General features: G+C 39.0%; 1 protein-coding gene and 2 long non-coding RNA genes across 5 annotated transcripts in view; 1 reads left to right on the top strand and 2 right to left on the bottom strand.

Annotated features, from left to right (window-relative positions):
- The first annotated feature begins 1,084 nt into the window (after positions 1 to 1,084).
- Positions 1,085 to 27,109, top strand: part of pappa2 (pappalysin 2) — a 28,865-nt gene continuing 2,840 nt past the window's right edge. The window contains exons 1-26 of the mRNA XM_049747504.2: positions 1,085 to 2,637; positions 5,291 to 5,523; positions 5,671 to 5,892; positions 6,185 to 6,783; positions 9,401 to 9,549; positions 10,471 to 10,610; positions 10,862 to 11,015; positions 11,160 to 11,352; positions 11,428 to 11,561; positions 12,020 to 12,202; positions 12,308 to 12,611; positions 13,526 to 13,654; positions 14,024 to 14,109; positions 14,703 to 14,899; positions 15,239 to 15,352; positions 15,727 to 15,862; positions 15,989 to 16,163; positions 16,371 to 16,436; positions 16,506 to 16,602; positions 17,247 to 17,424; positions 20,272 to 20,485; positions 21,633 to 21,801; positions 22,473 to 22,605; positions 22,709 to 22,830; positions 25,060 to 25,131; positions 26,367 to 26,465. Of these exons, the coding sequence (XP_049603461.1) occupies positions 1,818 to 2,637; positions 5,291 to 5,523; positions 5,671 to 5,892; positions 6,185 to 6,783; positions 9,401 to 9,549; positions 10,471 to 10,610; positions 10,862 to 11,015; positions 11,160 to 11,352; positions 11,428 to 11,561; positions 12,020 to 12,202; positions 12,308 to 12,611; positions 13,526 to 13,654; positions 14,024 to 14,109; positions 14,703 to 14,899; positions 15,239 to 15,352; positions 15,727 to 15,862; positions 15,989 to 16,163; positions 16,371 to 16,436; positions 16,506 to 16,602; positions 17,247 to 17,424; positions 20,272 to 20,485; positions 21,633 to 21,801; positions 22,473 to 22,605; positions 22,709 to 22,830; positions 25,060 to 25,131; positions 26,367 to 26,465 (5,118 nt within the window). The 5' untranslated portion in view covers positions 1,085 to 1,817. The remainder of the gene's footprint in view (positions 2,638 to 5,290; positions 5,524 to 5,670; positions 5,893 to 6,184; positions 6,784 to 9,400; positions 9,550 to 10,470; positions 10,611 to 10,861; positions 11,016 to 11,159; positions 11,353 to 11,427; positions 11,562 to 12,019; positions 12,203 to 12,307; positions 12,612 to 13,525; positions 13,655 to 14,023; positions 14,110 to 14,702; positions 14,900 to 15,238; positions 15,353 to 15,726; positions 15,863 to 15,988; positions 16,164 to 16,370; positions 16,437 to 16,505; positions 16,603 to 17,246; positions 17,425 to 20,271; positions 20,486 to 21,632; positions 21,802 to 22,472; positions 22,606 to 22,708; positions 22,831 to 25,059; positions 25,132 to 26,366; positions 26,466 to 27,109) is intronic.
- LOC137839592 (uncharacterized) lies at positions 3,631 to 26,378 on the bottom strand. The gene is made up of 3 exons (XR_011085580.1): positions 25,643 to 26,378; positions 25,035 to 25,099; positions 3,631 to 4,216 (listed from the first exon to the last, which is right to left on the bottom strand). It is a non-coding gene; the product is annotated as an uncharacterized lncRNA (long non-coding RNA).
- Positions 16,068 to 20,221, bottom strand: LOC125985094 (uncharacterized). Of its 3 annotated transcripts, none has more exons than XR_011085582.1 (3): positions 19,424 to 20,221; positions 17,628 to 17,798; positions 16,068 to 16,197 (listed from the first exon to the last, which is right to left on the bottom strand). It is a non-coding gene; the product is annotated as an uncharacterized lncRNA (long non-coding RNA). The 3 variants fall into 3 exon arrangements; XR_007487218.2 differs by lacking the exon at positions 19,424 to 20,221 and adding an exon at positions 18,935 to 19,324 and having other exon boundaries at positions 17,628 to 17,801; XR_011085581.1 differs by lacking the exon at positions 19,424 to 20,221 and adding an exon at positions 18,935 to 19,324.

Genomic DNA, 27,109 nt, shown 5'->3' with positions numbered 1-27,109 from the left:
CAGTTCCAGGAGCACAGGAGTTTGGTAACATATTTGTTTTATAAAAAAAAACCTATCTTCATGTGCTGGACAGATGTTTTGCCTGTCTACTGAGAAGAGCCAGAGAATGAACGAGAAGGAGAGATCATTAAAGGAATAGGGGGGAGGCAGTTGGTGAGGTAAAGGAAGAGAGAGAGAGAGGGGGGGGGATGGAGGGAGTGGTAACAAAGGAAAGCTCAAACACCGTTATGTTTCAGGAGGAGCACACACGTGCACGCACAGCCTGCAGTTCTCGTGAATACCATTACATCATGCATATTTTTAAATTTACCAAGTAGCTCCAATGACGAATCCCCAATTCAGTAGCGATGCAATTTGAACACATTTTCTACTACATTGCGTCGGCCACATAGTACAATTGCCTTGGTCACATTCTTGGAAAACAGGGAAAAACAAAATTTTTAGAACACACATTATTTTATTGTGTCTTTTTTCTTCTATTTACTTATATGTACAAATTGGCAATGTTAGAAAAATAAGAACATTTAACAGCATTTAATTAAACAAAACAGCAGGCTATTTTGCAGATGTAATAAGAAACGTAGGCTTCTGCAATAATATAATCGTTTAACTGAATAAACTTTAAATTGTCAAGTGCCGAATGTTCGGACAGACATAAAACCTTGTTGGTGAAGGGGAACTAACCTAAGTTGTAAAGGAGCAATGCATTACATTGAACTGAGATACAAACAAATGCACTGTGACGAAATAATGAAAGACAATAGCATGGACATGTCATTAAACTAAACTTAAAGCTCTATTACAAGTAAACTATCAAATAAATACATACATAATGGATTGTGTGACTGTATTATTGACGCACGACACGGATAATTCATACATCATTAACTTTACTGGCAGTTGCCTCAGGCATCAGGGGGTGATACATGGGATTGTGGTAGAGAGAGTGGTGGAGGATTTCCCCTTTAAAACAAAATTATGAGGCATAGGTAGGACAGCCTCTTCCACCACACTTTCCCCACTGGTGATGTAAGGCCAGACTGGGGCTCCTGGGAGGGGGGGATCAGAGAGAGCAGAGAGAGAGAGAGAGAAGAGAGGGAGGGAGAGAGAGAGAGAGATCCTAAATTGTATGGAACGTGGAGAGAAGCAGCCCTCTATGAAGTGCTAACAGACGTACACCACAACCAAGAGGAGAAGACACATGGAACAGGATGGGGCTTTATTGGACTAATACTTGTGTCCCCGTTCATTGATGATCGTTGAGCTCTGCTCTGACACCTTGCATCATCTTGCATTTGGAAAAACAGATTTATTACTCTGATTCACCTTGCAGTCACATTTTGGACCTTGGACACACTACATCACAATGGTCAGGTAAAACATGACATTTTGTGGCTGAATCAAAAATTGTCAATTTGGGAACCACACACACATTAGTGTTTAATTAAGTTTGAAATTTTCTCGTGCTCTATTGACACCTGAAAAAAGTAAGGAATCTTTCTGAAAATTAAGAGAAATGTTGCCCCTGGAAAGTAACCACGAATGGAAAGGGGGCAAAATGATGCAGTGAAACTGAGTTTTTTAGCAAAAATAATATTATTTTTTGTGGATTTGTAAGTGATAAACTTACCCAGACAACGAACATATAAATGGTAGAAATAAATTATAATTAGTTACCTTTCCTAACAACTGAAATCTTCAATTTCCTCTAAAGCACCTTTTTACTTTGTGGAAATTAAGCAATAATAATTGCAACGACAAAGATTTGTGCATCACCTTTATTTTTACTCAAATATTCCATTCAAAGTTCCAAAAATATGCTGTCCATCAATCTCCTCGCTCTGGTCCTCGCCCTTACTACCAACACATGGCTGCTAAACTCCAACCCACTGAACCGGTACAAACGTGGCTTGGCGCAGCGTGCAGACGAGGAGTTCTCCCGCCTCGCCGGTGAACCTTGCGCTGTCTCCGGCTCCGGGAGAGCCCTGCAGCAGCCGCGATCCTTCTCCCCGGCTCAACACCGCCATTCAGTGGCCAGTTCGAGGACCAACCGGCGACAGCTCCATACTGCCACAAGCGCTCCTGTTGGTTGCGAAGGAAGGTGCAGGTTTGACACCCCGGTAGAGAAGGGAACTCGGGGTGCTTCACAACTGGGAAAGGAGCAAACGCCTGAGACTTTGCCTGGATCTTTTCACCAAAATGGAGACACACAGCCTTGGATCTTATCACAACAAGATGAGAGTCAAAGTCAAGCATCACGGGGCTCCAGGTTTGAACGCAGCACCCACGAGGGAAACTCGAGCTCCCCTGGAAGTTCAGCTTCTCCCAGGCTACGGGTTCCTCAGAAAATCCAACAAGATGACAGCATTAGAGCTTCCAGTGGTCTGGAGGATGGGAACGAGGACTTCACCGGAGATGTTGATCCTTCCGCACGCCAGTCTGTCAGCAGCACGTCTTCATGGGCCAAACCCGTGCCAACGGTGCCCCCCTCTTGGATGACGACCCTGTACTTCACCGGGCGCCAGGAGCAGCTGAGATTGAAGCCCTCTGCAGGGATAGAGCTCCCCAGGGAGAAGTTTAGCTTGGAGCTATGGCTGAATCCAGAAGGTGGGCAGAGCAACCCTGCAGTCATCGCAGGTGGGTCACAGCTGATCATACAATTTTGCTAACTTTCTCCTGTCATACACTGAATTTATTTGAATTTGATGCATTTGATCAAAACACGTGGCCCCGTTTTTCCTCTCTCTCATATTTGTGTGTTGTATTTTAAGCCATTTTAAAAACCTGTGGTGTGGTCAGACTAGCAAACATTTTATAAGTAGAAAAAAGAAATTATTCTTTTTTTTTGTTTGGAATGACTTGTAAATATTCTACACAACAGGTTGCTCTTCTGTTTCAGTGCAGTAATATTGCAAGCTTCACATATATAAGTTTAAACAATGAAAATATTTGTTTATTTATTATTTTATTTAAAAAATATTTACTACAGTTTTTTTCTGATAAGATAAGGTAGGAATTATTACTCATAAAGGAGCTCAGAAATGTTTTGGGAGCCAATCCTGCCTGATTATCTATCGGAGTGTGTGTACGCCGCTTTGGTCTACTTCCAGCACGTTTTCAAAACTTACAGTAAACAAATATTTTGAGCTCAAACCAAAAACAACGTTCCTGTGGTAACCAGTGACACATCGACCGCAGACACATCCAATGAAAATATGCAAGGAAAACATGGCAAAAGATGTGATTTGCTGAAAGGCTGTGGTGAACAGATAAAAAAAATAAAAACGTTTCTGGAGAAGCCAAAACCTGTTGCGGTCACAGCAGGTGGCTTCAGGGTGATCGTGTGCGTTCATATGGGTGTAAATATTTGTGTTTTCAAAGTTAGAGCCCTTTTCTACTTTAAAGTGACTAAAAGGCCAAATATGGACTGCAATTTACAGAACTACAACCAACATTGTGCAACATAGTGACCTCATGTTTTCCCGATCTGTTAAAATACTGCAAACCAATCAGTCGTAACTAAATTCTTGAGAAACTTGTGTGACCAACAATAAACAAGAATCAATTGGAAACGGTATTTTATATTTACTTTGGTTGTTTGTTGGAGTCTATAATTTGCCTGAAAAAATCAAATCTAAAAGTGTGAATTTCTAGCTCATTTTCATAACGCTGTGTATGTACGTGGATTTAGGTTTTTTTCTTTAATCCTGCAGAATTCCACCGTGTGCAAGGAACCTGTTTTTTCTCCTAATGATGAATGCCACTGTCAGCTGCTCATTTGAAAGCATAACACGTACATCACACAAATTAAGGGGAATAAAAGCATGTGGGTGCACCTCCTGAGCAGTCTTGATAGCGAGTTAGACCTCAAACTGTTATGTCTGCTCAAATTTACTCTGATCAAAGATCCAACACTGTTTCTCCTTCATTGCCTTTATTTGTGGCCAGAAGGAATCTCCTAATACACAACGAAAAAAACAAAAAATGAAGAAAATGAGTAGACGGCAAGGTGAAGCACTGGTTAGCACGCCCACCTCATAGGAGGGTGCGGGTTCGATTCCACCTTCGGCCCTCCCTGTGTGGAGTTTGCATGTTCTCCCCGTGCCCGCGTGGGTTTTCTCCAGGCACTCCGATTTCCTCCCAGTGTGTGCCCTGCGATTGGCTGGCAACCAGTTCAAGGTGTCCCCTGCCTGCTGGGATAGTCTCCAGCAAGCACCTGATGGATAGATGGAATAAAAGTTGAATCTCCACATAGGATAAATGGTTTGAAAATCGAATGCATAGATGTCTGGATGGACGACCGGACAGATTAATGGATGTTTATAGTAAGCCTTTTTTTTTATTTGTATCATATGGAATTTTAATTGCGTAAAGGAAAATGTATGGCCTTCAAAGCCCTATGTTTGTACTCAAAGTGAGCAATCATTCAGTTAACTCATCTTCTTAAATATATTTATGTATTATCTTTTTTCCACAGTTACCCAATTTACACACACCCACAGACAGGGTTGTGAAGAGAAAAGGGGTTCCCTGACCTTTTGTTGTCCCACGGTTTGACATCTGTGCAACAGATGGAGTCATGTGTCTGTCTGCTGCAAGAGCAGACCAAAACATCCAAGCCTTACTTTGGCAGTCTGAAATGTCTCTGTTCTCATTACTTTTCTGTTCTGTTCTTTCTAGCCTTTCTGTCAAAGTATTCTCTGTGTCTGAATGACTGGAAATACTTGAAGTATCTTTAATTTCATTACATTTCTTTAATGTAATGAATGTGACCGAACTGTGTTGGGCAGTGTGCGGAATTCTGTAGCCACTTTTCATATGTGGCAGACTGCCAGTCATGAGTTTTGCTTCAAAGCAAAATATGAATCGTAGATTAAAATCTTCACAGTGACACACACACGCTGAATCAAAAAGTCCATGCCAGATCCAACTGGCCGGCAACATGTTTCTACCAATCCAATGTCTTGTATATGTATATAGTTTAATCTTTTACAATAATATTTAAAGGTATTAGAGAGGATCTTATTTAGAATTTAGATTGTCTCAAATCTCTCCCCACATACCTGTGGACTGTTAAATCGGTCATCTTAAAATATATATATTCTCTCTGTGGGACTAGAACCAATCATTGTGAATAATGACACGATTGGTCAGTCAACTTGTCAATCAATCTGTTTTTCGTGTTTTATTTCCTTGTTGACATCCATGCTCGCTCACGTCATTGCGTCAAGTACTCCGCATTCCCACAATAGAAATGAAATGAACAGATTTTTTTGCCTCTGTGTTTTAGGTGTCTATGACAACTGTTCCCATTCCCTGAGTGAGAAGGGCTGGTCAGTAGGAATTCGCACCATGGATTCTGCAGGCACCAAAGATGCACGGTTTTACTTCACGCTTCGCACAGACAGAGCCTTGAAAGCTACCACTGTTGTTAACCACCAGCAGTACAGAGCCAATGTTTGGACTCACCTGATTGTGACTTACAATAGCCACAACATGACCTTGTATGTTGACGGAGCCAAGGTATGTAGTATGCGCTTTTCATTATTTAAGTACCATGTAACACGTCTTCATTTTAATACTGTATATATTTTGGTCAAATTACAAAATTGATTTTAGAATAAAAAAACTATGGATTCAATTATCTTCTTGGCTGTATTTTCCTCTCAGGTGGGAGAAAGCAATCTCCAGTTGGGAAATCTCTATAGCCCCTTCATGAAGTCCTGCAGAACCTTCATCCTGGGCAGTAACCAACCAGAGCAGGGACAAGGCTTTAGAGGCCAAGTAGGAGGCATAGTCTTGTGGGACTATGCCCTAACTCATGAGGACCTGCAGATGCGACCTCTCCCAAAGACGGAGCCTCTTGTGGCTCTGTGGGCTGACTTTACAAATGTAGCTATCTTGGATTTTGTCTCTCATCTCTTGGGCCATATCAACACGTACACAGAAAGATTTCAAGGTTTCAAAAAATAGTATCTGGCTATTAAGAGGAATTTAGCTCATTAGAGGCCTAAAAAAGAATTTAAAAATTCATTGCTCGATGTATCGTGTTTAAAACCAAGGCTTGTCTACCAGTGAAAAAAATTGTGTACGTGTCGACATTGCCAGTGTCTCATTTGATATTCACACTAAAGTAGACTGCTTTGTTGCAGTATCATTTATTATCTTTACTTCCTGTTTTAAGGTGGAACAGATGTGGACTCCTTACAAAGTTGGATTTCATCCAGCTGTCATCACCACTCCAGTCCCTGATTTAGAGCTTGTCTCCTCTTTTTTGCCACCACCCTGCGGTCTTACACCTTGTGACAACACTGACATAATTTCTGGCTACAACAACTACTGGCCGCTCCGTACACCCAAACACGTTCGCTACAGGATTATTAACCTCTCCAATGATGATGGTGGAAACCCAACTGTGGTACAAGCACAGATTCACCTCCAACACCAGGCTTTGATTGATGCCTTTCGCCCTTACAATATCACCCTAGAGTTGACTGTACACACGGTTCAAAACAGTAGCCTCCGGCAACGTTTTATTCTTAGCAACTGTCGAATTGGGAAAATTGGAAACCGCCATTGTGATCCAGAATGTGACCACCCAAAGACAGGCCATGATGGAGGGGACTGCCTCAGGCTAGGTCCCTGCTACAACTGGAAGAGACAGGATGGAGTTTGTAACATGGAATGTAACAGTATACACTATGACTATGACGATGGAGACTGCTGTGACCCAGAAGTGACAGATGTTCTCAAGACCTGTTTTGATCCAGAGTCACCCAATAGGTGAGTTAACAAATGTTATATATTTCAGTAATTATGACCTTTGTGATGCTAAGCAGTTTGGATAATGGATGGCTGGATGTTTGTGATGCTTGGAATTCAATAACATAGCAAAGCTGGTATACACATGGAAGATAGGTACTGCATATTTTGAGTTGTCAAAATCACAGTTTGGAAAGAAAGCTAATCAGCAGTTCTGGTAGAGCACTACAGCCAAGTTGCCGCAACTTCAGTAGGGATCAATCAGCAGAGGTGTAAAATCCAGGTACAGAAAGTAAAAAGCATGCCACAGTTTGGCTTTAGCTACAAGTACTTGTAATCAACCAGCAGGTAAAAGCGAAAGCTCCAAAGGTTATGCTAAATCTTGTTTTGTTTGTTAATTATATATTGTGTTTGGAGTTGTAACGCAAAGGGCAAAAATAAATAACATCCAAATTTTTGTGTTCTTTTTGGTTTGTGGCTGCTTTTTACAAGAAAAACAAACTTTGTGTTTATTCCACTCTATTTCTGTCATCACATGGGTGCGAAGATCCTTGTTGACCAGTCACGGAACTTATAACTTGTAATACTTAGTTCTAAAATAGATATTTGATGCCACAACACTCCTTTAGGTGTCTCGTAAAATCTACTTCAATGGGTCACAAAAAAAACCCGAGTGACTCTTATATTCAACTGAATTAGATAAAAACAACATATTTGTACTCATACATGATTGAAGTTGCTTTTTATCTCATTTGGTGCTGAGTTGCAATTTAGAAAAGATATTATGAAGTTGAAGACTATAAATTCTCAAGTAGTTAGGAAAATAATGTTACACATGCAATGTTTATTTTCCCCCCCAAGTAGAACAGCTGGTGGTATAGGCACACATAAATTTGAATGATTAGTTTTTATGACCAAATGTTTCCCTCTGGAGGACTTAGGAACGTTAAATTCATAGGAGTGGAATAAAATTATATAGCTACTACTGTTGCAGATCTAGTGTTGCGTAACAGGTTCTGATCATTTAGCTGCAACTCTTTAAATGTTCCATGATTTACACGGATGGCACGGATATTTACAAATGAAAAACATTCCCAGTGCATCACCACTGCAGGATTATAGTGGTGGTCTATTAGTCATACTTTGTACCCCACTTGTGAAAAATTGGATTATTTATTATCGAGTCAGTATTTCCGGTTAGAAAATCCTGCCCTTTCACCATAAACATGAACATTTTAATATGCTGGGGATACATAAAAATGAGTTGTTAAAATGCGGTCCATTTGACTGTCAGAACTGAATGTCTCTGGAAAATGTATGCTCTTCACTTTTCTGATTTAAGTGCAGCCAGAGTTGTTTCAGCTCTCACTCAGGTGTGAGAACTGAAGCAACTCTTAGCTGTCTCTTTCTGATGACTGGCGGCAGATCTTTTGCCCATAAACTATACATAAATAAATTAAATCAATTACAAAAAAACAACAATATACATTTGAGAATACAGTTGTGAGACTGTAAGAAAAAACTTTTTGTTTGCAGGAAAAAAGTTGAAATATGAAAACAGAACATTATCAGGTCAAAAGTCGGAATACAGTGATCCCTCGCTACTTTGCGTTTCACTTTTCGCAAATTCGCTACTTCGAGGGGTTATAGTATGTGACGGGAGAACGATGTTTAAATACACGCAAATTCAAAAATCTGACAGGAATACTGATTTTACAGGAAAAGATACGCCATAATTCCAATAAGATTAGGTCACAATATTAGAAGGAAAAAATGTTTTTAGGAAAATAAAGTTGTCATGTGACAAAATGATGTACTTTTACCAAACAAAGTCAAAGTATTACAATTATTATGTATGTAAAAGTGAAATATAACCTGTACCTAAATAAGTTTAAAAACAAACAGCTCTTAAAGATTAAATTCAAATATATTGTAGTATTTGAAAGTTAAATACAACTGATCTGTATGATGCATTGATTCTTTTGTGTACCACTAGAGGGAGCCCACCTACCGCTGGTGCTACTACTATCAAACTTTAACAATCACTCTAAGGGAAACCTTAACTCCGATGTAGGCTTTGACAAAAATTACTGACACCCCTGCCGTATATGATAACATGGAAAAAAATATCTTGGCCCTTCAACTGTGTGTGTGTGTCAAGGGTTTTGATATGTTCAGAGGCAGCGTGTCGATTTTTTTATCTTTTAATGACATCTAGTGGTGAAGTAATAGAATACAATGACCTACATTTGAAGCGCGTGTATTTTGAAGCACGCACACTACGGTGCCACACTTTGCAACCCTCCCACTAATTTCTTCAACATTCTGTCATCATTAATCAGCATTATTTGTGATCGGGTGATTTGTCTCCTTCGGGTATCCATAGCAGAAATATGGCAGCAAATTGTGAGGCATGACCCATGTAATATTTGACCTCCAACTTTGTAAAAGAAAAAAAAAGATGCATATCAGTATTGAAATTATAAGAAAATAAAAAGTTTTACACACTCTCCCTTCAGGAATGATTCTCTTTCCTGAGCCCCTTTCTTATAACCCTTAGTTGATACATAAAGATAAATTCTTATAATTGAATATTTCGAATCAATATGTGTTTCTTTCACCTTTTCCTCTTCCACAGGGCTTATATGAGTGTGAAAGAGCTTAAAGAGGAGCTTCACCTGAGTGGCAGCGAGACCCTTAATGTTTTCTTTGCCAGCAACTCTGTACGAGAAGAGCTGGCAGGAGCTGCAACTTGGCCATGGGCAAAGGAAGCACTTACGCAACAAGGTAATTAAATAATATTACTTCCACCAAATAACTGTTTTGTCACCATGTTAGTTACGTTATTATGCACAGTGAACAAAAAAATATAAACTATTTCTCGTGAGCGATAGTCAAATATCTAAAACTTTTCATTCTGTCTAAATTTCTGTTGTGCTGGGCTACCTAACAAATTTCAGTCTCAAATTAAAAACTGAGTCTTGAGAGATTTTTTTTTTAGAATTTTATACTCCAGTCATCTTAATTGTTTAGTGTAAAGTTGTAGGTAATCTTTGACGGTTTAGGTCAGTCTTTTCCATACTTGGCCTTAAAACAATTACGTGTTTGACATTATCGTAAGTCTTTCCAGTCTTCGTGGTGACAACCAACAACCAATAGATGAGCTCTAACAATAACGTAAACAAAAACGTTGCCAACAATCACAAGAGCGGCATAAAGGGAGGGGAAACACCGGTGAAAATGTGACTCCTCCGTGAAAATTGAAAGAGGAGCAGAGACAGAGTGAAGGTTCACCGCTTAAAATGACAAAAACTATGAATGAAGAAAATAAAATTTAAATAGTAAAATGTGCATCGTTCTTGCCCTCTAATTTTTTCCTTCAGTTTCTGCATTTGGCATCTTCTGTTATGGTGTATGCTTTGTATTGTCCAAATGAGATGGAGAGAACAAGATGGTAAAGATTTCCTGGCATATTGCCTCTTTCCTCTCCCAATCATTAAACCACTTTCCACGGAAAAGGGCAAACCAACCCAACAACAAAATGCAGAAATGCCAGTGTGAGCGCCGTACAGTTGCCACCCATTCCCACTATACAGCTGTTCTTAATATATTTATTACCTTTCCTCTTGTTTATGCCACCACTATTTACTAACATATATCATAACTAACACTTTTTTTGCCTTAACAATATTTGGCTCTGTTCCTCAGGTGGAATGGTCTTGAATCCATCCTACTTTGGCACACGTGGACACCATAACACTATGATCCATGAAATGGGCCACATATTTGGACTGTACCATGTCTTCAAGGGAGTGAGCGAACGAGACTCCTGTGATGACCCGTGTCAGGTAAAACTGCTACAAGCTTTTGATTTACGGGAAATTGTTCTGTATTTTCTTTTTCTCTGAAAAAAATATTGTTGAATATTACAAAGATGCCTTTAGCAAATTGTGATTTTATATAGCTACTGACTTTTTTCCATATTATAAAATAATATGACAGAAATTGGCTTGTTATCTGCTGTCTGTGTAATTTAGAAAAAGCAAGCTGGATAGAGTTTTTAATTTATTTATGTTTATTTGTTTTGTCCTGTGTGTAGGAAACCACCCCATCCATGGAAACTGGAGATCTGTGTGCTGACACTGCGCCAACACCCAAATCCAAAGCTTGCCATGATCCCGGACCTGTTAATGATACATGTGGCATCACCACATATCAGGACACCCCTTATAGTAATTACATGAGTTACACTGGTGAGTAAATTTGGAAAAATAAGTAAGCGTGATGAAAAAATACAAATTCCTAATGTTTAGCATACCAAGTGCTAGATGAAGTTGATGACGGTTGGAATTTGAACACGATGATCACTTGATAATTTTTTTTTTTCCCTTTAATAGATGACAACTGCACCAATCATTTTACTCCTAATCAAGTAGCCAGGATGCACTGTTATCTCGACTTGGTCTATCAGAACTGGTTGACAGAACGTCGACCTGCTGCCATACCTCTGCCAGCAATGGTGACTGACCAGAGTCAAGATTCAGTCTCACTTTTTTGGGTTGCACCATTAACTGGGCCACTCTATGACAGGTACTGTTGTATTAAAAATTGCTCAATTACTGACAAAAGCAAAAATATCCATCATGTGTTTTTCTCTCGTCCTAGCTCCCCCTCTCATGTGGCTGCCATCAACTGTGGGGAGTGTGATAAAAATGGTGTTTTCCACCAATATGCCTATGAGGCAACTTCACCTCGAATCTGTGACACGTCTGGCTACTGGGCACCTGATGAGGCTATTGGTCAGTCAAAACATTCATATTACATCACAGGTGTCAAACTCAAGGCCCGGGGGCCAGATACGGCCCAGCACATCATTTTATGTGGCCCGCGAAGACAAAGTGTGCATCAGATTCGTGTGTCATTACTAGAATTGCAAATTGTCTTCACTTTAAATATCAGATTTTTTAAATATTTGACCACTTTTAACTCGTCTGATTTAAAAACGAGTTATTTGTCAGTTTGTTTTGTAGCTTTTACTATATATAATGAGGTGCTCATACATTTGGGTTGGGAGTCATAATGGCTCTCCGAAGGAAGCTATGACTACAATGCGGCCCGCGAAAAAAATGAGTTTGACACCACTGACTGCTACATACCTCATGTCTAAATGAATAAACTGATCATCTGTGATATTATGTCAAAAGTGACAAGATAGATTAATAATGGTCCAATTTCGTGTTGTGTTTTTGAACTCCAGGCCCACCTGATGTTGAGCAGTCATGTGAGCCGAGTCTCCAAGCATGGAGTCCTGAACTTAGCCTTTACGATAGTAACGTGACATCACCTTGTCCTGAAACGGAGGGCTGTACCCTTACACTAAAATTTCGCTACCCCATTGTTCCACACACTCTTACCCTCTGGATAACATATGTCTCAGCAAGTAAGTCTCACTTTATAATTTGTAGTACAGTGACAAGCTACATCAACACTAACCTTTGGACACACATGACATTCGTCAAATTATATTTCATTTACCCCTTCTCAGATAATCCTGCTATTGCGGACATAGAGCTGATAACAGACACTGGTAAAACTATGAACCTTGGACCACAGCACGTCTTCTGTGACATGCTCTTCACCCTGCGCCTCGATACCAACAATGTTGCCATCAGTGCCATAAAGCTCTGCACCTTTGATGAGAAGATGGAGATTGATGCCGCAATGTTGTCTTCTGGCCCCGGTAGTCATCTCTGCTCTGGCTGTCAACCTTTGCTCTATCGGATTCACCGGCAGCCAGCCTTCACCAGCAAATTGCCGTTACCTCAGACCCAGCAGACGTTCACGGACAGGTAACCTTTAAGTGATGACTGACATGTCTGTCCACAAATGTGTGTATTTTCCCGTTTCCCGGTAGAGTCATGTGTGCCTCATCTCCCAAGTAAATTAAAGATTTGTTTTTTTCTTTTTAATCGGAACACCTCTCCTATATCAAATAAACATTTAAGTGAAAAATGCACTCAAATGAACTGGTGGGAGTTGAGTTATGAGGAGCTTAAGGTCAGCTTGGTCTTGATGTGTGGAAGGTGGAGTCTTTTAGAATAGTGATTTTGGCAGCGACATAGGAAGGAGCAAAATGGGATTAATTACAGGCCATAACCTGAAAAGGGAATTAGGGAATGTACTAGATCGTAAAAAATAAAATCTAGAAAAGAGATCAAGAATTAAGTGGTGCAAGAGGATTTGGAGTGGGAGGAGAAGTATGAGAAATATATAGCAAAGGTAAAGCAACGTAAGAGCCAGCATATTTTTTGAAACAGAACCAATTGTGGAATCAGAGGCCATAAACACAAGTAACTGCTTGGATTTGGTCTAGCAGTTTAAAATCGGACCGTTTCGTCCTGGGTTGTTTTGCCCAAAACAACACGGGCTTTTGTACAAAACAACCCAACAATTTTTTTTTTATTTTTTTTGCAAAACAACTACAGTTTTGAGAGTGTAAACAGGCATAGTCATGAACATGCAAAGGCCCAAAATAAAATCCAAACTCAAAACCTCCAACTGCGAGTCCGACTTGCTAACGTTTCACCATATCTCGATATCACAGTGGAATATTAAGTTAAAATGTATTTAGAATGAAATAAGGATTCATTCCAAGACCAGTATAATCCCAACAAACCCTACACAGAATAAAGCTGTTGTGTAGCTAGACTTGTAACTTCATGAAGCCATACATCTAAGCTCAAGTAAATGTTCATCTCTCCAGAACTGTGAAAAGGGGAGAAAGGTATGAGTACACGATTCAAGTGGAGATTGGAGGTCTTCTCAGCAATTCCTCCCCATCTCTTTTCTACACTCATGGGCAGCCCTACTGCGGCGATGGTGTCATTCAAGGGTATGCACGTTTTATTAATGAATACTATGTGGATATGTACCGTAATTTCCGGACTATAAACCGTTTTTGCACAAGCTTTAAACCTTGCGTATTATAGTCCAGTGCGGTTGATCTATGGACTTTTCATGATTTTTATGATATTTTAAGAGGATTTGTTTTGGTAATATGGGTAATAGAAATGAGGGCATTTTATTTAAAACACCTGTGGTTTATAGTCTGATGCGGTTTATATATGGAAAAAAACAACAACTGGATTTTCCCCTAATTTTAGCTAGTGCGGTTTAAACTCAGGTGTGGTTTATAGTCCAGAAATTACATTAATCCACCTTTATTAAGACTAAAACGATCGTGACTGTGCTGTCTCTGTAGGGCAGAAGAATGTGACGATGGTAATCTGCTAGATAGCGATGGCTGCTCTAAGAAGTGCTACACGGAAAAGGGCTTCAACTGCATTGGTGAGTCTCAAGAAGCTTGTGTATGCCAACAGGATACACTGTTTAGTATAAGTACATTTAGCAGTTCATTTATGTTGGGTTTTTAATACATTTGGCTGCAAAATCTGCTGTATTTTAAATAAAAGAAGTGGCTTGACTTGCTGACTGTGCTCTTTTTTATAATTCCTGCACTTTTTGTAATACTTACAAAAATTGGTGAGATGTTTTTTATCTTTATTTTGGTAGCACTACACATTTCATGCAGTCAATTAACAATCGAAGGATAAGCACTGGATGGATATAAGGACATTCAAGGAAAACCTGAGACAATGTGCATGCGTGGACACCCGAATTGCAAACATTGCAGATTTAGATTTGTCCTGGTGTGGTCTTCAAATATTAATTGAAGTTAACATTTATTTCTTGGAGTCTTTTAGTGTCACTAAGCCTGATAGTGTGGACTTGACATGGTTACCATTAACTGTGTCCAACAAAAATATAATTTAGATTTGCTCAGATTTGGTTCACTGACAGGCAAGTTGTCCTGCCAGATTTATAAATCTGGATATTTATTCTTTAATAAATCCTCCTTTCTTTTGCTCTTTTTCCAAAAGGTGAACCCAGCCAATGTTATGTTTTTGATGGGGACGGCGTGTGCGAAGAGTTTGAACGTGTTTCCAGCGTTCAGGACTGTGGTTATTTTACACCTTTGGGTTACACAGACCAGTGGGCATCTACTGCTACTGCTTCTCATCAGGACCCTGACCACTGTCCCGCTCACGCAGCCACCGGGGAACCATCATTTAAAAAAGTATGACACCTAAACCATTAGACTTGGATGATTGTAAACGCTTCTACCAATTTGACAAGTGGCATCTTTGGGGAATAGATGAAATTGAATAAGCAATTCAACACCGCTAAAATCCGCAAAATAAATTCACCATGTTCTGCTAAAAATGTGTTTTGTTACATATAATATCTAATTTCTAAGAATGTCTTGAACGGTTGTAATCTTTTAAATTGGGTTTCTGATCTGGATGTATAGAACACACACAACCTTGTGTCAAGTCTGAAATGTCAGTCAAAGAAGAAAATAATAATGTTGAAAGGGTGTGTATAAAACCTGCTGTTATCTATTTGCTCTGTAAAGCTCTGTAGGTACCAGTACATGGACGTGAGCGAAAAACTGCCCACTGATGCATGGTTCCCTTGCACAGCTCATTCTGACACAAGTAATGACCTGGAACATCCATTTTGGCTGAAGGTAAGGCTGAGTAACTGTTCTTTTTCAGTTTGTATCTGGGTAGCTATACATTCAGTTTGATTCACATATTCCTACCCTCAGTAATGACTGAGTTTTAGCATAACAAAATATTTAAGGTAAATAATGAATGGTCCTTGCATCCATCCTGCATAACAGGTGTTTTGAGGGCATTCATGTTTAGTTTCCTCTTAAAAATATTTCACAACTTGAAATACAAAGTTTAGCTTTACCTGTATGGTCCAATTCCAAATCACCCATTTTCTCTTGAATGAAACCGGCCACAATGAAAGTCATACAAGAACATTTACGGTTTTACTGATGTTTTTTACTCATAATAAATTGTGTATTGAAATGTTTTTGCGCTATAATTGTAGGTAGGATTTGCCCATTCTGGAGTGGCAGCTTCTGTCATGGTGTATCTGGCTTCAGATGGGTCATGGAGTGGGGAACACTGTCAGAGGACTGCTACAATCCTGCTTTCTGATACGATTGGAAATAATCATTCATTAGGTACTTTGACTATTGAGACCTTAGATGTATTTATATAAAAAAAATGTATGTGGTATAAAACTGTCCCATTAAACACTGTTGTCATTTACATTGTATCTGCAACTCAATGAAGTATTTCCATTTAAGGAACGCATAACCTCTCATGCCATCGGAACCCATTGGTGGTTAACGTGACCCATGACCTCTCTCAACCTTTCTACCTCACCTCATCTGTTATCCTCCTCTTCTCCTCCTCATCTGTGGCAATCGGGGGCATAGCCCTAAGGACGTCCTGCCACTTCAGCACCTTCGCCGTGACTGGGTGCGCATCAGAGGGTGGGCTCTCCCACAGCTACCTACGTACAACACACTACATAATCTAATGAGCATGCGTGAAGCTATTTTGCTTGGCATCATTCTGCAAAAAAACAAAACTATAGATCTCAATATCAAGGCTGGAACAGTGTAGATTCTATGTTTCTCTCTCTTTTTTTGTGCCTCCGCTTTCCATCCTGTGTTGCTGCAACAGCTGTTTGAGACAGACATGTCAAATGGATAGCTGCAGCCCGCCCCAGATAGAACATGCCTCTGTCAGGTAGGCCCTGTGTAGCAATATGATATTTGTAAAATGCTAACTGATCAAAATCAAATGTGTCCTTGGCAGGTGTATTGGAGGTGGGCAGTCGTCTCACTGCACTGTTCAGTGTCACTTTGGTTTTAGCATCACTGTCCTTAACGGGAGGGAAATTCCACCACACCAGGTACAATGAATAATGTCTCATGTTTTACAGCCTTAGATGCTGGCTTTATTAATATTTATATTTATTAATAAAACCTAAAAAATTACAGAGATTTCTTTTTTTATTCTTATCCTCATTCTCTTCTTATTATTATTATTAATATTATATTAACATGAAATAATACAATAAAAATAATCACATGGAATGCTACTAACTAATCCTTTTAAAAATAAATATGAATATACTTATTAGTAAAACCTAAAAAATTAGAGATTTTTTTTTATTCTGATTCTCTTTCTCTTCTTATTATTATATTAACATAAATTAATACAATAAAAATAGTCACATGGAATGGTACTAACTAATCCTTTTAAAAAGATGAATCTTGTAGGGGAGTGAAATATATTGAATATATATGAATATACTTATTAATAAAACCTAAACATTTAGAGATTTCTTTTTTTATTCTTATTCTCAATCTCTTATTATTATTATATTAACATGAATTAATACAATAAAAATAGTCACATGAATGGTACTAACCAATCCTTTTAAAAAGAGAAATCTTGTAGGGGAGTGAAAACACATGACATGTTTATAGTTATATATAGAATTGATTATTGATTATGAAATCCCTCTCACTTTTGTGCCTCTATTGTTTCTAGAGACAAACAGAGACGGAATGTTTTCATGGTTTATGGAATCGCGCAGTTAGCTGCCAGCCTCTCGACTGCGGCCTGCCTGATCAGTCTCATGTGTACCATGCCATATTCAGTTGTCCCTTGGGAACGACCTATGGAAAAGAATGCTCCTTTACTTGTGGCTCACCGGCAATACTTCAAGGTAAACCTCAATATTTTCCAAGTATGGTTTGATGTGTTGTTGAATCGTTGATGTAATACGTGTATTGAAATCTCTGTATATTCTGTTGGCTCATTTGTAGCACCACATGGGCATTAAGAAATGGACTTTTCTTCTTCTCCCTAACAATGTAAACATGAAATGTCCCAGTAAATCTACCCAACATACAACATCAGATGTTTTACCTTTGAGTGGTTTGGAACTTATTTGGCCTTCACGGCCTCAATGTCATGGTGTTCCACAGGGTTCAATTCTGGAGCCTCTGCTGTTTTCAATGTCTGCTGTCTTTGGGTTCCATCTTAAGGAAACATGGCATTTCCTTCCACTGCTCTGTGAATGATTGTCAGACCTATGTCCTGCTGAGCAAAAAAAAAAAAGAAACTTTTACACTGAGGCCACTTTTGTCCTGTCTAGATGAAATAAAGATCTAGATCAGTGGTTCTTAACCTTGTTGGAGGTACCGAACCCTACCAATTTCATATGCGCATTCACCGAACCCCTCTTTAGTGAAAAAAAAAAATCAAGACATCAATGTCTGGTACTGGTGCACAAAATGAGCCGTGCATGAACATCACCTTGTTCTAAGAACAAAACCAACACAATGCATGAACTCAAAACAAATTACAGACCTGCAAATCAGTGTGACTTCTGCTGTTGCCTTTGCGAGGCCAGTTCAAATATGCGTTATCACGAATTTATAAATCAGACGTGTTCGGACTTCCGCAGTGGAGGCTCTGCCGAACCCCTGAGACCGACTCACCGAACCCCTAGGGTTCGATCGAACCCAGGTTAAGAACCACTGATCTAGATGGTACTCAATTACCGTAATTTCCGGACTATAAGCCGCGGCTTTTTTCCAAAATTTTGAACCCTGCGGCTTATAGTCAGGTGCGGCTTATATAAGATTTTTTCCGTGATTTTTGTGATGACTTGATCACTTTTATACACTCGTAAAAAGGCTGTGGACCACTGTTGTGCGGTATCTTGAAGAAAAAAACAACAAAAATACTATTTTAAAACACTACTATGGCTGCTGCTTATTCTGGCTGTGTTGTTTGTGACTATTATGAGCTTTAGTAGGAATGCACACTAGGTTACCTGCGTCAAAGGGCTCTAAACCCTTTCTCTTACTCTGCCATGTGACTCAGAGTGGCGCTGTTTGGACCATCTGCATTGTATTAAAACCCAATCAATCAGCATTTAAATTCAATTCTTCTGAAATTTTGCTCGCCAAAAACAAGTTGTAATGAATGTGAACTTTTAATGCATTTCATTCAGAAGGTTACTTTGAACCCTGAGGCTTAAATGGCGGCGCGGCGTATTTATGGATTTTTACGGCTTTCTGTGTACTGTCTTTCTTTGTAAAAAACTCATGTGCACGTGCGGCTTATAGTCCGGTGCGGCTTATGTAAGAAAAAAACTAAAATATCCCTGAATTTTAGCTGGTGCGGCTTATAGTCCGGTGCGGCTTATAGTCCGGAAATTACGGTACTTGTCTTTCAATGATAAGACAGCAGAAGTTTTGGTGTTTAACCTCATTGCTCCTTCCCGACACTCCATCTTGTAGACTTGGGCTCCCCGTCGCCTCATCTAAAGCCAACATTCTCGAACTTGGGTCTTAAACTGAACAGTGATTTTTCAGTTGGATCGGCAGATTTGTGCAGCTTTTTTCATTTTAGGCAGCTGGCTAATCTAAAGCCTCTTCTTTCTCAACAGCACTTTGAAATAATAAATCATGCCTTTGTCACATCTCGGCTTACGGTGATCCACTTCATTCACTGTTATCGTTCGTTGGGATGGGAATTTATTTTCTGGAAGTCCATTTGTTTGCGTCCCTATTACTACAGTGTTTTACGTAAAATACTCGTCTCTCTTCCATTCTTTCATTCCATTTCCCCCCTCAGATGTACCATTTTTCCATCTTTGAACATTCAGTACATTCTTGAAATGATCAAAACGAACAAACGTGATGCACGCTTACTCGTCTGTGGTCGACAAGCCGCAGTGAATGCTCAAATGTCATTGTGGAGTCAGCAGTACGACCCCGGTTTTTGTGATCTGAAAACAGATTGTGCAGAAAAAATTAAATTTGTGGCTTTTGGTTACATATTTTTGGATGCCACTCCAAAGGCCGGTGTGCTTGTCACGAGTCACGAGAATATATCCATTACCAAGTACAACTAATAAATTTGGATACCAGTGCCAGCATGTCTAAAAACATTATTTTCAACTATTAGACCCTATAAATGTATGATCACTTTAGAATGTTGGTACTTAAACTCAACATTCATGTTCCATGTAAAGACTGAACTAGAATATTATTTTTGGGCATTGCAAAACATTTGATTTTCCTCTCTGTATTATCACAGAACTAAGTCTCAAAGGAAAACAAGAATGTTAACTGAGACAAATCAGTCCACGATGTGACCTACTTGTTCCACTACTATTTTATCTTAAAGTTCGATTTTGCAGGATTTGTGGTTCCTGTCTTGGGTTCGAGAAAAATCCACACATTCTCCAAGACATACAATGCTGAACAGTTTGGGATTTGAGAACGAGAGTAGGTAGAAGCAATGATGGGCAGGCAAAGGACAATGACCAGAATGGGATGGATAAGATTTTGCTGATTAGATGTGCTCTAGCCTCATTGTATAACGAGCAACTAGTACTGACTTAGCAACCTCCTTAGAGATAACGAACATCCATTATTCTGCATTGATGTGGCCAAAGGAAGAGCTTGCTTGTGTGAGGCAATTTCTATAACAGCAACTCCTTTTCCCTCATCTCCTACTGTGTATCTCCTGTCTTTCCTCCCCTCTTTCTTCTTAGGAGACAATGACAGGTTGGTATGTTTGGAGGATGGTTTGTGGTCTTTTCCAGAGGCTTATTGTAAGATCGAATGCACGGAGGCTCCAAACATCCCCAACGCCAAGCTGCTAACGGCAGAGTGCCTGTCCTCAAGCCATGATGTTGGCTCCACCTGCCGTTTCAAATGCAACCCAGGCTTCTATGTATTGGGAAGCCTAAAAAAGAAGGCACCAAGGTGAGTGTTTTGGTGCTTTTAGTGAGAATAGTACTTTGGAATATCTAAAAAAAAAACATCCTAAGTGACTGACAAAAAATATTATGTAAACATCCGTACCTCCCTATGTAATGAAATAGATTTAACTTCCATCAGCATGATAAAATCCAACGATGTGAATAATCTCGTCTACATTTACAATGCAATATATTGACACCTAAATCCACAACAATGGTGCTTTACACCAGAGCATACCCATGTGCACAATTTTAAAGACGTAGTTTGACATTTTGTATTACGTTAGAGTATATACAACAGGCTCACATTACAATCCAGTAAAATGCTTACCACTTGTTATATTTCATTGCCGGTTGTACTCAGTAACTACCTGAACAACCATTAAAAGGAAACCGTTGATATGCCAGGTTTGTACCCTGCTTCAGATGAACTAAATCCCTCCCTTACATCTGTTATGGAATTATCATGTTGAGTGCATGTGTAAAATATTCTGCAAAACTTAATCCCCTCACTGTTCTGCCTTCATCAGCATCTTATTAAATATTAACAGCGTTGACTGTGATATGAAACTGAGACTATATAGATTCATTGTTTTTTCATAGACCAAAATTTCCATTTAGTAAGGTGGAAAACAACTTCATGTTAAGATCCGTTTGCAGCTTGGTAACTTTATGAGTTTCACTTTCTCAAGCAATCGTGTAAACATTTTAATAACCCCTGATGCTTTATTAGTTCAATGTGTGAAGTAGAACAGCAGCTGCTGTGAAAGAGCTTTAAACAAGCTTTTTTATGCATTTGACATGTAAACCCATGTGACCTGCTATAGCACATAATGATGCATTCACATATAATGCATTTTACTGGAGGGTGGGATGTCCTGTGTAGCTTGGAAAAAGTTGGGGGGTGGGGGGTGGTCACTGAGTGCATCCACTGTATACCATGTATATCTGCTCGCACTTCTTTATATTAAAGTGAAACCTCAAGTAATCCCAATTTATTGTAACACAACATCAAATGACATCCCTGTGGTCAGAGTCAACTAAGTTTAATTTTCACCTTCCTTATCTTGTTATTGGAATTACTGGATGCTGACCTTTCAAAAACTTCAATAATCTGGCGTAGCGTTTTCTTACTCTTGTGTTGTTTTTAGGAAATACTTCCAGACTGAGTGCCTAGAGGAAGGGCAATGGGAGGATACCTCATGTGAGCCCATATCTTGCCCAGCCTTACCTGGTGTTTTCCAGGGCATGTATGAGTGCACCAATGGCCTCTACTATGACACGCTCTGTACGCTGCAGTGCCCAGATGCGAGAGAAAATGTAAGTGTTTGGACAAAAATCTCCAGACTTAGAGCACATTCCAGTCCATTGTGTAGATCACAATTTCACTTAAGGCCTGTGGAAGATTTGTGTCATTACCGTATTTTCCGCACTACAAGGCGCACCGGATTATAAGGCACACCTTCAATGAATGGCCCATTTTAAAACCTTGTCCATATATAAGGCGCACCGGATTATAAAGCGCATAGAATAAATAACTCAACGTTGCTCAAACGTTAACGCAATCACAATATAGTAACACTTGAAATAGTGAAAACAATAACATATCAATAGCTCAATGTTGCTCAAACGTTAATATCACACAACACACAAAATAAACACGTAAAGCTTACTTTAATAAATTAGTCCTCATCCACGAATCCATATTGGTCCATGTATAAGGCGCACCGGATTATAAGGCGCACTGTCAACCTTTGAGAAAATTTGAGGTTTTTAGGTGCGCCTTATAGTGCGGAAAATACGGTAAATGAGTTTGCTGCACGTGTAAAATACAAAAATAATTCCTGATAGAATGATGCATTGTCTTTTGATGTAAAACACAATTAACACTAAAGTCTTCTTTTCTTACGGCTTCCGGTACTTCTAGAAATACATATTCTATTTTAGATTAAGAATTACTGAATAGTGTGATTGACTTTGCTGGTTTACAGATTGGGATTCGCTGCACTAAAGATGGTGAATGGACAGCACAATTTACCATGTGTTCCACACTCCAAGGATCTTGCTCTGCTCCATCTGATCTAAATTCTGTAACGTATAGCTGTAATGGGGGCATGGAAATTGGTGAGTAAAACGAACACTGCAGATATTGATTAGTGGCAAAACGGTGTCATTTTCAACTTCATATTGAAACAAGGAAATTAATTTTGTATTTTTTTCTGTGCAGGTGCTGTTTGCTACCCAACATGCGTTTTGACCCCGGACATGGATCTTCATGACCCAGTGGTTCTGCCCAATGGCTCTACAGTTAGCTCTTTAAAACACTGGATACTTCCCATCAAACTTCAGGTGAGATGTACATGAATAGTACTCAGGCGTTAGTTTATAATGATAGCTATAATTCATTGAACAATTTGCTAAAATACTTTTTCAAAGTCTGCTCACTATTATCAAAACAAGTCTACATCATATTAATGAATTTATATGTAGATTTAACATAGTTGACATGACCTGCATGTCGAATGTGAAGTCAAAGGTCAAAGTAGTACATGTTCGTATTTTGTAGTCGACCAGTCATAATTTCCAACGTATCTGTCCAGGTCAGCTTGCGAAATTTGAAAACCATTGGCAGGTTTTGGAAAAAGTGGTTGTTTTGTTTCCCTGTTGCCATGTAACGGATCTGGACTGTCATGAAAGCTGAGCCACCGAAAAACAGCAAAGAAATAAATCCATCAGAATGAATAATACATTGAAACAGCTGGTGGTCCGAACAACAGCATGCAGTAAAATGAGTTACTTGCCGTTTATCCATCTTTATGGATTGATTCATATTAAGTCGAATTCCGTGTATCTATAATAACTCTTTTGCCGGTACTCTTGCCTTGGCTGTTTCCCTGCAGGGCTTGGGTCCACCTGCCACCCAGCCACACTGAACTTTGACACAAAATATAATTGTTTTGTTTTTATCAATGACATTCTGAAGCAGAAAACACCCCAAAAATATCCTTGAACAAAAATATATTTGTGTAACAACAAACCCATAGGCCTCATATTAACTCTAGTCTATTTCTGTTATGGAGAGAAACGAAACTTTCTTGTGCGGGAACTGTTGAGGCAAATGTTAGATTTATAATCTTTGCTCGCCGCAACATGAAGGTGGTAGGCTTTAAGTGGTCTTTAAATGCAACGTTGAGTCAAGTTTTGCACACAACTATGCAACTATGCTCTGAACATTCTATCCAGCAGGCCGAGCAATGTGATCTTGCTTCTTTTATTATATTGTAAGCCTAAAATGTTAGGGCTGCAGCGACTCAGTGTCATCTAAATGCCAGGAGGGCGCTGAGAAAAGTCAAATAAGTTGTTTGCAATTGATTTAAACGAATGCCCCCCTAGATCTGAAACATCCTTCATAGCGACTTTCCACTAAAGCAAAAGTATTTAAATATATTAAATACAATTATTTTTTTCTGGACATAATCAGATTTGCTGAATAACAATACAATATGTGGTTGACATTTATGAATGTCCTATTTTATCAGATTTTTGACCAAATAATTGGCAGGATTTTCTCTGAAAACATTTCTCAACTACAGCAGCCTATCACATTCCCAGGGTGTATTTGGATGTGTGTCCAAATGTTTTTGCTTTACTGGAAATAAGTGGATTGTCTAAAAGGAAAGGTTGCAGTTGGCGTGAAATTTTCAGGAAACGCACTCACACAATGAACAAACTTGTTGGACTGCCAGATTTTGCTTGAAAGTTGGCTCATGTTACAGCATCATATCTCATGAATAGATTCTAAATGAATGCTGTCAACACTGACTCACTTTTGCCTCGCTTTTGGGTGGTCGCTTAACCTGCCAGTCAGTCCGCGAATCTGACCTCTGCAAGGTCAAATAGTTGGAGAGAGCTTTGGTTGCTTACGGCATACTCTTGACGTTGCCTTGTGTTATCTCAAATATCTACGCTCCCTGACAAGCCAAGAAGGGGGAGATTGCCTTTTTGCTTGCTTTTGGCTGAACACCTTGACTTATGGTCAATGAACAGTTGTGAGTTGAGACCAGTAATTATATTTCTTATATTCCAAGTTTTTTTTTTTTTTTTTAAATATGCACAACACTTTTCCTTTAAAGCCTGCATGATCAGAGACTTGGATCAGAACTTCACTTTCAACCCAGTTGGGGGTCAATTCAACCTTTTTGAAAGATTTGGATGTGCTTATTCACATGCTGACAGCTTCACTGCATCACACTCTGCAACACGTCAGCAAATGCTGAAGGTTACAATTTGAGGAGTCGATCCAGGAAAGACCTTTGCAAATGGTGTTCCATGAATTTATAAGGTCTCTCTCTGCCTTGTCTGAACAGAAGCTAGACAATTTGGTGGTGATTGTGAGGGCTACTGACCAACAGAGGTTCTAAAAAGATCCATTTGGAGCAACATTTGAGCACTCTTGTTTTGAATATAAAAATAATATAAAATTTTTAGGACTGTGGGAAGTATTTGTAACTTTTCACTTGTTATATTTCTTCATTTGGAATTGCTGAACTTGCCTTGTTTTGTTGCCTTGTTTTCCAGACCATTGTCTGCACGGGGATGATGAAGTGGTACCCAGCCCCTGAAAACATTCATTGCATTCAATCATGTGAGGTAAGTACGTGAATATATTTCCACCCCAGCATTCCGGTTCCTGTTCCGTTAAACCAGGCCAACAACACAGGCATCAATGTCACCCAGATTTTTGAGACGATTAAATGCGTGAATGTCTTTTTCAATCTTGACTGACATTGTGTCTGACCAAGAAATATTAAAATATTTATAGCTTCACGGAGATAATATTTCACACATCTTGATGTTTATGGTCCAGTTAGAAATGTGAATATTCTTAGAAGAATATTCCACAACCCTATATGAAGATGTAAATACAACAAATTGATGATTATTGACACTCGGTATTATAATGTGTAAATGGAATTGAGCTATTGAATTCTACATTTAATGATCAATGATGGAGACACAGTAAAAAGGTGGTTTGAATCATCTTAAAACATCTTTTTCAATATTTCTATTTGACACCACACCAAAGTGAAGAAGAAATACAACTTGCTCAGTCCAGCAAAAGTTAAAATAATTAAATGGGGTTTCAAGTAGAAAAACATACCTAGTTTTTCTTTTTTAAATCCATCGTGTGCGGCATTAAAAGATGTAATGATCACTGGAGATCAAAACATTATTCTATTGTCGTTTCTGATCTAATTTCCAATACATGCCCCTCTAAAATCCCAAAGCCGGATATTGTTTGGCTCTGACAATCCTGGAACTGCCATTGGAACGCAAACTGTTGATGAAACACACTCTCTTTAACTGCCGGCAAACATTTTCCTTCCTCTTTCATTTTGCAGTGAATGTTGTGAGACAAAACAACTCCCTATCTTCCATAACAACACAAATTATTACAGACCACATGTGTTTCTCATATACTTGTCTTTTTTTTTCACTGTTAATCATTGACAATTAATGCAAATGTCATCCAAGTCATAAACCACTGCATATCCATTCTTGTATCCACATTAGACTTGATTATTGTTAAATTCTTCTGACTGGACTCCCTCAAAAGAGCATCAGACAGATGCAGCTCAGAAAACCAAAGTTCAAGTTCTGACCAGACTTAAGAGATCAGAACACAGTACTCCAAGGTTTTACACTGACCGCTAGTGAGCTGTGGAATAAACCTTAAATGTCTTACCAGAATGTCAAATTACTTTGATTTGAGTGAAAAGACGGGAAGTATTACATTCCATCACTCTGTAAATCAGTATGTGGGATCACAATATACTTGATCTTGATTCTGCACTCCTAAAAAATACTTTATATCTTGTGCGCAGCCTTTTGGTGGGGATGGTTGGTGCGACACGCTCAATAATCGGGCCTATTGTCAGTATGACGGAGGAGATTGCTGTCCTTCTACACTATCGTCCAGAAAGGTATTTCCATCTATCCATTTTCCGTTCCGCTTGACCGTCATGGGGGTCACGGGCATGCTGGAGGCGAATTCATTCCATTCATGCTTTCCCTGAATTTTATTTTATTAATACAAATATACCAAATTGTAAAAAGATCGTCAGCATCCTGTAATTGAAATGGCGCATCCCACGCTGCCCGACAACTTGGCGAGTGTCGGCGAGTGACTTCCAATTTTAATGCTTTATTTATGTACATGCTCATTTTATTTCATATTTCAAATTTTAAATGGGGTTCTTAATGCTCAAAATCTTGACGTGACAGAGAAAAATTTTCTGCACCCCAAAATTAGATATTAACAATTCTCACTCATCAAAACTTGTGCTCCACTGTATTATCAAAGCTGTCTCAAAGTTCTGTCACTCATCTAACATATAATAAAATCTCAAAATCCTTAATGTGCTAGAATTTGGAAAATAGTGCATATACTCAATTCACTAGTGTGCAGCTACATATTCATGTCACCCACTCCGGGGCACCTTAATAAGTTATTTGTCTAGCATGGTTGAACTTCTTTTGTTTCTTTTTTTTGCCTAGTGCACATTATGACTTCCTAAATGTAGAAGGATTATAAGGATGTAGTTGCCACCACAATAAATGGGCTGCC

Source organism: Syngnathus scovelli, chromosome 17 (assembly GCF_024217435.2).
Source record: "Syngnathus scovelli strain Florida chromosome 17, RoL_Ssco_1.2, whole genome shotgun sequence".
NCBI classification, from domain to species: domain Eukaryota; kingdom Metazoa; phylum Chordata; class Actinopteri; order Syngnathiformes; family Syngnathidae; genus Syngnathus; species Syngnathus scovelli.
The sequence above is the reverse complement of the archived record's forward strand: the minus strand, read 5'-3'. Positions and strand labels throughout refer to the sequence as shown.